The following is a 12,583-nucleotide window of genomic DNA, read 5'->3' on the forward strand; positions in this document are numbered from 1 at the left end:
TAAACGGAAAACAAGAAATAAACATGCAACAGAAATATTACGCGGTTGCAGTACATCCCTTGTACTGTGTAGATTTTAAGTCCCCGTACAGGCTATACACGACGTTTGATCTCAGGAATTTCTTCTTAATTGTTCAATCCGCTGCATATTTGGCAGACAATACGAATGGGGTCCGAGGTACATTTACACAAAATATCATTAGGATTGAGTAAGGGGCTCGGAAGTTAGAATTTTTTTCTACAGTACATGTCAAGCACGCCAATCGAAACTCGAATGCCCAAAAATTCATATCTCTTTTAAAAATGAACAAAAAGGTCTGGTCATTAGTACAGTAATCTAGACTTGAACTAGGTTGAAAATAAAGGTTCAAGATGACAAATCCAGTAAAATCAGGCCAGAAATATTAAATGATTTTGTGAATAGGAAGGGGGGGGGGGTCGGTGGATGTACTGTGTAAATTTAATTTCCACGTATAGGCAATAAGCGCTGTTTAATCTCAGGAATTTTGTCTTAATTGTTCAATCCGCTGCATATTTCACAGACAATAAGAATGGGGTCCGAGGTTCATTTTCACGAATTTTCATTAGGATTAAGTGAAGGGCTTGGGAGTTAGAATTTTTTTTATAGTACATGTCAAACACGACAATTGAAACTCAAATGCCAAAAACTCCATAACTCTGTTATTAATGAACGAATTGGTCTGGTAATTAGTACAGTGATCTAGAATGGTAATTAGTTGAAATTAAAGGCCCAAGATCAAAGATCAAGTAAAATCGGGCCAGAAAAACAAAACGATTTTATGAATTGGGAGGGGGGGTCGGTCGGTGACTTCTATATTAAACGTAGAATATTAAATTCTAAATAACACATATTACACAATTTCTAAATAAAATACATATGTTAGAACAATATAGAAGCGTTGTTTGAAAGATGTAACTATTGATTTTTTTTTTCATCTATTTATTCTTAGGCTCAAACACTCATAAACGGGTGGTCAGTTTTTTAACCTTGTCGCAGTCACCCGTTCTTTTGTATAGTTACGTGTATAAACTTCGGAGGTTTTTCTTAATCCCGACAGGCAACAGATTTGTATCAGTTTATAGACATGCACAAAAAAGGAAAAAGTACACCATCTGTAATAAAAATGACTTTTTAGCGTTGACTTCCAATCAGTAAGAAGACAATCATTAAACAATGCATTTCAAATTATTTGAATCCATAGACATTATCCCGTAACTTGATATAAAATATGTATAATTTTTGGACGCCAATGTTCATTTAGCTTCTATCCACTTTACTCCATGTTACCTGTACTAGTTCTTATTCAAATGCTAAAACATTTGTACTTTAGAGAGAGAGAGAGAGAGAGAGAGAGAGAGAGAGAGAGAGAGAGAGAGAGAGAGAGAGGGAGAGAGAGAGAGATTACATAGTGTTTTATAATGTTCAGGAAATCAATATATAAGAAATCTAAGTCAATAATCGCATGTATACATGCATGTGTGTATCTATATATGGGATTAAAAACTAAGCAGTCCTCCTTTTTAAGCCGAGTAGAATAACGTGGGTGCATTGCTAAATATTGTGTGCATACAGTCATTGAGATGGCGGCATTTCTTTGATGCCGGCAAAGCGACCCAGCGAACTCTAATGCGGTCGAACTGTAGGGGCACTTCGGCGGCATGTCTTTGATGTCGGCGATGCGACGAGCGTCGGAATTTAGAGAGCTGCTGACAGAAAAGAGCTCTATATTTGAACTGAAAAAAGCCGCTATTTTTTTTTTATTTATGACAAAAATAAAACGGAACACATTCAAATCCATCATTTTAAAGATAAAACCATTAATCAAAACACTAATAAGAAAGAAAATGGAATTCGGCACTCAGGGACTGAACCCGGGTCGCCTGGCCACAAGTCCACCACTCTAACGACTGAGCTACGCAGACCCTCGCTTCAGAGTCCAAAATCTCAAGAATGCGTGGATCGATTTTAAAACAAATTTCATATTCAGAAGTTTTCAGAGCGTCTCTATCGAATGAAAAAATAAAAAAAAATTCAAATCCAAAAAATTGAAAAATTAAGGTTTTTCATTTCCTTCCGGTGACAACCGGAAGTGACGGCGGACGTTCGGATATGCGAAGGGCACTGCGGCCGTTCATTCTTACCTTCTCTGAAAATTTGAAAGTCCTATCTGGAATACTTTTTGAGAAAAATCGTGAACAAGCAAAAACATAAAATCTTTAATATCTCGGTACCGGAAGTGACGACCAAGAAAATCTCGTGTAATTTTCTTACAAATTTTGTCATAAATAAGATCTGAAAGTTTCATGAAAATCGGCTGAAGCGTTTTTGAGAAAACGTGACAGAAAAAAAAATTAATAATAATAATAATAGAGGAAAAGAAACAAAGCAAAAACAATAAGGTCTTCCGTTTCCAACGGAAGACCTTAATAATAGTGAAAAAGAAACAAAGCAATAACAAGAAGGTCTTCCGTTGGAAACGGAAGACCTTAATAATAATAGAGGAAAAGAAACAAAGCAAAAACAATAAGGTCTTCCGTTTCCAACGGAAGACCTTAATTACCGAAAATATCCCCCATTCTAAATCCTTTCTCTTTGTATAACGGCGTAGGTTTTTCAAAAATTCTGACCCACTTTGATAACAAATAGCGCGGAAACTGTATAACAGGGATCGGCTGCATTCACCCTGGCCATGGCATCCCGCTGTGACATTCAGTTAACTCGCAATAAACACATTGAAAGGGAAAACCCAAATGCCCTACACTCTAAGTATTTTCTTATATTTTTCACAGTTTGATGCATGTTTTATCAAATTGCATGCTTATCATGCTCTGACTTTTTAATATGAATTTTTAAAAAATACGACAAACAGTACAAATATGAAATTAATTAATCTGGTTTTTTTAAAATAATGCTATTTCATATACATGCAGTGTTCTAAAATGTTATAATTGCTTAACTTTTATTTTGTCCGTAGCATTCATAACTGAGGTATGCCAATCTTTAGCATTATAAAGGGGAAAAAGCCCATTATTTAGATGTTTTAAAAATGTTCTGCAAGCATTGTCGGGTAATGTTTTTATTATGCTGTCTTACAGCATTTTCATTTTGTATGTTAAGCAGTTTTCTGACGATAAAGAAATATACATTTGAAATACCAATACAATGAAAGCAATTTTGGTCAAACATTTCTAAATGACAGTGTTATAAAAATCACGAATAAAACATTTTGATAACATATTTTAGAAATGTTTTTATGATAAATAATCATAACATTTTTTATAATATTTTTCCAACGTTGTCAAAACTAAACGGAAATTTTTTTGAAACGTTGTAAACATCCTTACAACCCAAATAACATATTTTTAAAACGTTCTAAAAATGTTTTTATGAAAATGTTCTTGGAAATCATCCTAACAATCAGAATAAAATGTTATGAAAACGTTTTGTGCTACCTGGGAAGAAGCCTTTACTACAGCTGTCCAAATGATATTCACATAAAATAATTATAATCTGCTAATTCTAGGTAATGATTCTTGCATCTTTGATTTGTTCACAGAATTTAATATGTAATTTTGAGTTGACGACCACATATATCATACCAGTTTTTCCATGCTTAGATCTCTTAACTGCCATGTCTTGAAGCATAGCCGACTCTAGCGGTCGCTCTTTTGGCACAACCCATTCACATTTGTTGGATGTACAAGATGTGTACCCCATCTTGTTAGCATATTCCACCCGAAAAAGTAAACCAGCGACATGATTACAAGTTTGACCGTACCTGTGTTTAAAAGCAGAAAGAAAAACACTCGTCAAAGCTTTACAACAAGGATAGTATTTTTTCAATGCATACGCATTTTGATAATCATTTATGTGTTATAAAAGTTATTTTTCAAGCAAAACTTTAACAACTTCAACTTGTTTTTCTTGCAAGCAATTGCAGTTAATATTGTGAATGCAATTATAAATATATAAACACTCTGAAGTTGAATTGTTTAAGGCGAGCAGATTAGAAAATCAGTGTCACACAGTTGATAACTAGACAAAGGAACACTGCATAATTATAATCAGTTAATCTATCCTATGACTTATTTTTAAATAACAACTTCAGCTGTATTCTATCACACAACTTATAAGTTATGTGTAACTTGTAAAGAGATGTATGCAATGTTTTGTAAAATATGGCTAAAATGTAATGCTTACCCTGCTGTACACCTGCAGAAGGCAGACTTTACTTCTCCCGAGTCTTTGACAATGCATACCCACACTTCGTGTGGCCCTGAACGCAGACTCTGTGAGGGGGTGCATTCCGCACGGAGGAAGCCGTATGGGGTGGTCCTGTCAACAGGGTGGTAAAATACTTCTTTAAACCATTCACTCTGGAAGTATTGGTAGGCTTTTCCAATCCTATACTGATTCAGGTGATTTTTGGCAACTTCCTCTGTCTCATACGCTATAATTAACAAAAAGGGGAGACTCTACTATAACATTATCATTTCCATTCATTGACTAAATTGATGATACTGATTATATAAAGAGATATGAAATATTTCAAACTGTCAATCAACAAAATATCTATAATTTTACACATAACTGACATGTTAATCATGTATTCTGTTTTGATAAGTGGTCAGGCATAGCCGACATCAACGAAGTGGATGTAGGCTATGCCTGTCCACTTCTCAAAAGAGAATAGTTAATCATGATAACAGTGTTCATAGCTTGCAAAAATTTACGTATGTAACTTTCATAAGACCAGGTTTTTTTTTAGCTTTACAGTTATATCAATTTCTGCAACAACAAATCAAAAAAAAATCATGATATATATGTTACCTCATTAAAAACGTTGTTAAGTCGGTGATAAAAAGCGGCAGCCAGTTTTTCATTCCGTGCTTTTCATCCTGCCAGTTTTCATATAATTGGAACGCGTTTGGCAGAAATCTCCGAACTTAAACATGTCACTATAACACTTGCTGTTTAAAATTTGATTTTCCCTTGCTGTTTTCTTAGGAGGAATTTTCATAACGTGCGCAGAATATGCTAAAGGTAGCAAGGGACAGTTTCGAATAAAGTACCCGTCAATATTTTTGTAAAATTGAGAGTTGCTGTACTTGAAGGCTTATGAGTGTTGCTAAAATTCATGAAATGATTTTTAATGATTATCATTAGTTAGAGGGGTGTCTCTTGTTGAAATTGATATGCAATATGTAGGCCCCTTATGTTAGGTACATGAGAATCAGAAGTAAAATGCGAAACCTGCGGCTTTGACTGTTGTGCTGACTTTACACAGTGAAATTGCAAGTTACAGACGGGAGGTAAAATAACACGAAAAGTAGGTGGATGGGACATTGTAAACTATACACCGGTAAGTTTCTGACATGTGATAGTGCAGCATGCACGCGGTACGGAAGGTCAACCCTCTGCAGGGAATTAGCTGGGGGAGGTCTAAAAAGCTGAAAAATCATGAAAAATTAGCAAAATATGAAAGGGTCAAAATCTCATAAAAACCAGTGTGTAGAGAATTTTACAGGTTTTGATTAGCAATTTTCTTCAGAAATTGGTGATTGGCCTTATAAAGAGTGAATTAAAGGTATTTGTGCTGAATGGGAACTGAGGAAATTCTAGTAACAGAGTTCCGAAGACATGCATCCCTTGGCTACAATGAATTGGATCAAAAAAACTGTCCCCTGCCACCTTCAAGACTACATGGTATTTTCATATTTCTCCTTTAAGTGTAATTTTGAGTGGATTTTGTACCATAAGTAATACATTTTGTGAAAATGGATGATTTTCTTGGCTATAGATGTCATGACATCATTTATTAGCTAAAATATTCAAGGGGAGTAACTCCCTCTTAAATGTGTAGAATGACCACCACTAGAGTAAATTGGCTTAGAGAGTAGGCATTTCCTATCCTGATGACAATTAATAGGCTTAAGTTAATTACTGAGATAAGAATAAATACTTTTAAACAGTTTTTATCGATTAAATCATTAAATTTATGAATTTGCAGCCATTTTGCTGTCTGATTTTATGAAATAACATTAATCCACCTGACTTATATCACCCAATTTTTTTAAAACAGCATATTTTTATTTCAAATGAACTTTACATGTAGACAAATGCAGTTATCAAAGTATACAATATGTCAAAAAACTCAAGTTTTTGCTCCTTCCTATCAAAAAATGGTATTTTAGATGTATTTCCAGAATTGAATAAGCCACCCCCTCTTTCCAATGGACTCCATTACCATTACATGTAGGATATGTAACTGTACATTTGACCTTGAAATAACATCTGCTATGATAATTACTCTTGAAATGAACAAAAAACAACAAATTTTTACCCTTTTATTGTACATATGCATCAAAAATGTAGAAAAACATGTAAAATTTGAACCTTTTTCATGGAATTCTCATCCGTCCCCAGGTACCCGGGTGTGTTTGAATTTCGTTTTTATTAAACGCACATGTCACACTTGTAGGTCTTACTGATTTAGCAAAGTTGAAAGGAGACTAGAAACCAGAATATATAAGATATCCACTAAATATGATTATAGGCTTAGTTTTTCATGAAAACAAGAAATCACATGTAGGGCGACATGACTTTTTGTGAATAAAAATGCTACAAATCATCCATTTACCAAAAAAGATCAATTTTAAATATCAGTGATGGTTGTTTTCAATTATGTGTAAGAAATGACTCAAGGAAACTGCCATAAGTTTCATAATATTAGGTTAAAGTGTTCAAACTAATGCTTCTTGTGAAAATCAAAAGATAGGGGGAGGGTATACATGTAAAGGGATTTCTAAGTGATGTGATGCTTTTATCATTATAATATCAAGCAGATGCATGTAGTATTCAATAAGGTTTCTTATTTAAGGAGGTTGAACAACAGTTGACCTCTAAAAGATTAGGTAAAGATGCTTTATTTATGGAGAGCCCTGTGAATCTGTGTTAAATAGAGGAAAGTGGAAATGGTGGGTTCACTTAAATGGCCATATTTTTCTTAAACCTCAATGGAATTGGCAAAATGTGGTGTACTTTTTTTCAGAATAGCATAAGCTTTGTAATTTTAAGACAAGATGACTTTTCAGAGAATGTGAGTGTATGTTAAAGGTAGCAAGGGACAGTTTCGAATAAAGTACCCGTCAATATTTTTGTAAAATTGAGAGTTGCTGTACTTGAAGGCTTATGAGTGTTGCTAAAATTCATGAAATGATTTTTAATGATTATCATTAGTTAGAGGGGTGTCTCTTGTTGAAATTGATATGCAATATGTAGGCCCCTTATGTTAGGTACATGAGAATCAGAAGTAAAATGCGAAACCTGCGGCTTTGACTGTTGTGCTGACTTTACACAGTGAAATTGCAAGTTACAGACGGGAGGTAAAATAACACGAAAAGTAGGTGGATGGGACATTGTAAACTATACACCGGTAAGTTTCTGACATGTGATAGTGCAGCATGCACGCGGTACGGAAGGTCAACCCTCTGCAGGGAATTAGCTGGGGGAGGTCTAAAAAGCTGAAAAATCATGAAAAATTAGCAAAATATGAAAGGGTCAAAATCTCATAAAAACCAGTGTGTAGAGAATTTTACAGGTTTTGATTAGCAATTTTCTTCAGAAATTGGTGATTGGCCTTATAAAGAGTGAATTAAAGGTATTTGTGCTGAATGGGAACTGAGGAAATTCTAGTAACAGAGTTCCGAAGACATGCATCCCTTGGCTACAATGAATTGGATCAAAAAAACTGTCCCCTGCCACCAAAGCAACCATCTCTTGTTTATTTCCTGCAGCCGACAATCCACGACATGACAAATAATATCTCAAAACTGGAACTTTCCAATGTGGTACGTCTTCTAAAGTTAATATCTGGTCTTCTGTATTCATATTGTAAATAAGGTATATCAAAACATGGGTAAAAAAGTAACGAAATAACACAAACAGGTCTAAAAAGGTCGCGGTAAATTTCTATATCTGTCAGCAAGCAGCCTCCATATTGTTTACGTTGGTTTTCCTCTATTACATTTGACACGAATATTTAATTAGGAAATTCAACATTGCGGAGCTTAGTGTGCAATAGAACTATAATTTCAGCGTTTTATCAATATGTTCCTTTTTTACACCTATCGTTTATTCCTGAGTTTGCTTGGATTCAAGAAAAAAACGCAATTTTTGGTGAAAATTTATTATTCAAAATATTTTAAATAATCAGCATATAAAATAAACTACGTTGTATTTAAAGATTATTTTTGTTTTAAAGTATGCACTATACCTGTTTTTGATAATGTTAAAATGATGTCCCCTATTTTAACAGATTGTTAAAAATCATCATAACAAATATTCATAACAAACAGATATTTTAATAAAATATAAAACAAAATGTCATTTTCAGCAATCTTACGTTTTCATAAACTTGTTTATTCCTTGTCCTTTTTTGGCGTCACTAAAATTGCGATTCCCCTCCCCCCCCCCTCCAAAACATGAAAAGATGAATTTTTCCTCATATTCAAAGAAGGAATCATACAGCGGAAAGTTGCTCCAGATTCATTTTCACATATTTTAAAAATGGTATTTGAGGAAGCATCACGTGTTCGATGTTTCTTTTTTAAAAACTGATAGGAAATACCTCCATCATTGCTTTAATGCGAAAATTTGTAAAATAGGACCGTAATCGATACATCACATCTCTATTGTGATATGGATAAGACAATCTTTCTGAATGATATGTATTATTCTATATACTTTTAGCCAATTTCTAAAGCCTTTTCATAACTTTAATTTTTGAGGCATAACAACACTTTAAAACTGCACAGATCATTTACTTTGTAATTTTGCAGACAATTTGACGTTGGCAAGGCAAGCTATAAATTCTGTTGTCTAAAAGAGAAAAAATAACAGTAAAAAGATTTGAAGTCATATCACTATAGATTTGATTTTGCAATCATTATATATGTATAGTTGAAGACAACTAATATGTCTTAATTCAATGCCAAATTAGCACAGCAGGTATGCTAATTAATAATGAACATCATATCACTAGCAATTACCAATAGGAGGAGATAAGACGGCGAATGTGAGGATTGATCTCCCTTGGGGAATAGCTTGCATTGCTCTCCATTTCTTAGTAAAATATGACCAATTAGTGGTACAAGTTTAACTGTCACAATTTTGTAACGGTGGGAGATATTTACTTGAAATTACCTACATTCGTTAGACCGATATTTTCAATAAAAAATTGATTCTGAATTTTATCAGAAAAAATAATATATTGCTAATTGCTTCGAAAAAATGTACTGTGAAACATGAATTTTTAAATGTACTTTGAAACATGAATTTTTAACAAAAAAATGGAATTTGAAAGTGTTAATAGAATCTGCATCTTGTAAATTTGGTACCCAAACCCCCCCCCCCCATTAATTTCATTTTACAGTTTGACCACGGACGGGACCCACTTGTAATTAGTGATTAAGATAATGACTTCTTTATCGGCTAGGGGTGTTGTTCCTTGTTCTTGTCTTCAAAGCCAGGTCTGGTCGTATGAAAAGTTCAAATGCTGGTTAAAACAAATAAATAAGACTTGAATCTAGGTGAGTAGTATTCAGGGTTAAATGTTCATAGAATCATACTACAATTATCGATATAACTGATCACAGTACATGTAAAATGGGTGAAGAAAAACTTAAATGGCTGTCCAATTTTCAATTCAGAAAAGGGAGTGTGCCACACAACAAGGGAAAGAAATCTTAAGGGAGTGGTTATCCTGAATCGAATAAACCACAGACAGTTAGGCTAAGTAGTGAGCTATATGATGAATTGGTTACAATTACTAACAATGACCAGCTAATGTCTGTTAATAACGCAGAGGGCAGAGAGAGAGCCCAGGACCATGGGTTTATACGGTTAAAATGAAGCTGCAGGAAGCCCAGAACGTGAAACTTATAGACTTTTACACAATAAAAAGACTTCCGAGTTATGGAACGATTCATTTAAGGATCATCGAACAATGAAACCAACCTGTGAGGGGAGTTTCGATCGGAAATACTCTCGCGATCAAGAACGAGGTCTGGCATGGATAACATCTCTCCGCTGCGACAACTCCGGATACCAGAGTCCTCCACGTAAGCTCTATGAGGAGGTAAAGTCCTCAGGTCCAGGAAGGAAAGCGGCACGCCTCAACTTAGCCATGTCGGCGGGTCATTTGGACACCTGTCTGACGACTGAGGGGATGCGCGGAATGCTTCTTTCAACCAATATCCACCCAGGATCAGCCAGTAGTATGCAGGAAACGGCGAACAAAGTTGGGGGAAAAGGTGAAATTAAAAAAAAAAGCATCCTTTGTGCAAAATAACATCGCAATTGTTTTATCATGTAGACGTTCAACAGTCCAAAAGATTATAAAACACATTTCCTTTTATAAAGCAAAAAAACAAAAACCCAATATATCAAACAACAGTATAAAAGAGATAATTTTGTTAAGGTCAGGGACGACCTATCACCCATTTTCTGCGGATGTCATAACAGTATTTCACTGAAGGTTCACGTCAAAACATGGCTGAAGCAAAATAATTCCCGAATTTTCCATTGAATTTGGGGTGTTTACGCACCCGACAGGAGCTGATTTTTTTATGAGATGAAAAACAATTGTAAGAGATGTAACTATCCCAGTTTTGTAATATTGCGAGGTCATTTGAATTTTTGATGCGTGTTGTTTCCGGAGGGGGTTGAAAGGCCCGGGCTTGATTTTCAAGCACATGTGTAACTTCGAGGTGAACAAAGTCTCACGCCTTGCTGGATGCACGTGTGTATTTTGCTAGAAAATTGCAAATGAAGCGTTGTTTAAAAAGATGTCAAGAGGATTTTTTCCGGAAGTTCGTTTTGAATTTTTAATCTGTATGTAAAGTTGTGGAATTTTGGTAAGAAGATAGAGTAAAATTTAATACTGTAGTGCAACCTGCAGCCGGGCTCTGCTGAAAGCAGAGTCCTGGCTGTAGGCAGGCAAATCACCAATGTGACTATAAATAGCAACACTTCAAAAGTAAACAAAAAACCAAACAGCGTCAAAGTAAAAGCTTCCGCTATACCAAATAGTTACACAAAGAGTCCCGTTTTGTCAAAAGTGTTGGCATTTTGTTTCTTTTTTTAATTTCGAGAGATCTGTCTATCTTTGTTTAGTTTTCTTATTAATAACGTGTTTTAAAAACAAGACTACATACAATGCGCATGAATTTCCATGAACTACTTTGCTGCGCGTTGAAGAAATGGGGACTGAATATATAACGCTTGCTGCAAAATACAAGACAGCAACTTTAGAATTTTTTTCTACTAGACAGACATATTTTTGTTTATAGCCGCGTACAAAATTTTGTCGCTCTATGACGCTTTGCCCACATTAAAAGCAGGAGAGAGAGAGAGAGAGAGAGAGAGAGAGAGAGAGAGAGAGAGAGAGAGAGAGAGATTTAGATTTTCAGTCTTTACTACACACTATGCATACAGACACACCAATAGAGCCCGGCTTTCAGCACTTCAGTACTTTGATTCTATTTTTTCCTATCTCCACAATTTGAAGATTTCCACTTAGTAATTCCATATTTATGTTTTCATGTAATATGATATTTTTATATTCAAGATATAAAGTGTTCAATTGAAAATATATACACTGTAATATCACTTTATTTATAAGCATTATAATAAATGCATTTTGCATGCTATTTTATGAAAAATTCTAACTATTCTAGCTCCGAAAATAGCCTGGTAATGTATCCTGAATTTTTGGGAAGTAACAGAATAAAATTTTTATAAATAAGGAATAATATATCAAGGAAAATTATATAAAATTGAGGAACATTTCCTTAAATTGTTATAATTTTTTTTTCCGAAACAAGCGATTCGCACGAAGATTATTGCCTTTTTTTTCTTTTTTCTTTTTTATAAAATTGAATGCTTGTTTTCTTATAAGCTACAAGTACAAGTGTTCTTTTAGTATTGAGAAGGTAAATTGAAAACTTTATTTATGTCTGATATTACTTTTGATACCTTCGTGTACCATGTAGAGTTATGCTTTTTAATTTTTTTTTTTATGTCAGATCATTTTGTGTGGAATCTGTGACAACTGTACAGATATTCTTGGAAGACTTTGTTTCTTCTGTGAGACCATGTTTGAAATGCTGTCAAATTTCTGCAAGTAAGATAAATTCAAAGTTCAAAAGTCATTCTGCTTATTTAACTGTATAAACTTTCATTCTTTTTTTACTCTTTTTGCAGTTTCTTTTAGGTGAGAAGTGTGTAAAGTATGGAGTATTCCTACCCCCGAGTTATCATCTTTTAATGATTTTATTAGCTTTTATTCCGGGATGTAGTATCACCGTGCAAAATTTACCGTTCAGTTCTAACTTTAATTTGGACCTTACTTTTAAAATTCAACAGATGTTTTTAATATTTTCTCACATTTATTCTTACAAAGCTACTTATATAATTAGTGATTAACACTTTTCGGACTCTCTGTGTGATTTCAAAGAAACAGAGTGCCATGTCTCAAGGACTGTTAATCTCTTAAAACAAC

The 12,583-nt window shown here is 34.3% G+C and overlaps 1 protein-coding gene across 1 annotated transcript; it reads right to left on the bottom strand.

Moving 5' to 3' along the window:
- Positions 1-3,540: 3,540 nt before the first annotated feature.
- Positions 3,541-5,034, bottom strand: LOC128175643 (uncharacterized). The gene is made up of 3 exons (XM_052841429.1): positions 4,852-5,034; positions 4,222-4,470; positions 3,541-3,799 (listed from the first exon to the last, which is right to left on the bottom strand). The coding sequence occupies exons 1-3, from the start codon at positions 4,902-4,904 to the stop codon at positions 3,541-3,543; spliced, it is 561 nt and encodes a 186-aa protein (XP_052697389.1). The 5' UTR covers positions 4,905-5,034.
- Between the last annotated feature and the right edge of the window lie 7,549 nt (positions 5,035-12,583).

The sequence above is a fragment of the Crassostrea angulata genome, chromosome 3, assembly GCF_025612915.1.
Source record: "Crassostrea angulata isolate pt1a10 chromosome 3, ASM2561291v2, whole genome shotgun sequence".
Lineage (NCBI taxonomy): Eukaryota > Metazoa > Mollusca > Bivalvia > Ostreida > Ostreidae > Magallana > Magallana angulata.

Excerpts from the sequence above, each read along its gene's own strand:
- LOC128175643 (XM_052841429.1), bottom strand. The coding sequence starts at position 4,904 with ATGAAAAACTGGCTGCCGCTTTTTATCACCGACTTAACAACGTTTTTA. Across the intron at positions 4,471-4,851 it reads TTAACAACGTTTTTAATGAG|GTATGAGACAGAGGAAGTTG; the intron begins GTAACATATATA and ends GTTAATTATAGC. Across the intron at positions 3,800-4,221 it reads TTCTGCAGGTGTACAGCAGG|GTACGGTCAAACTTGTAATC; the intron begins GTAAGCATTACA and ends TTTTAAACACAG.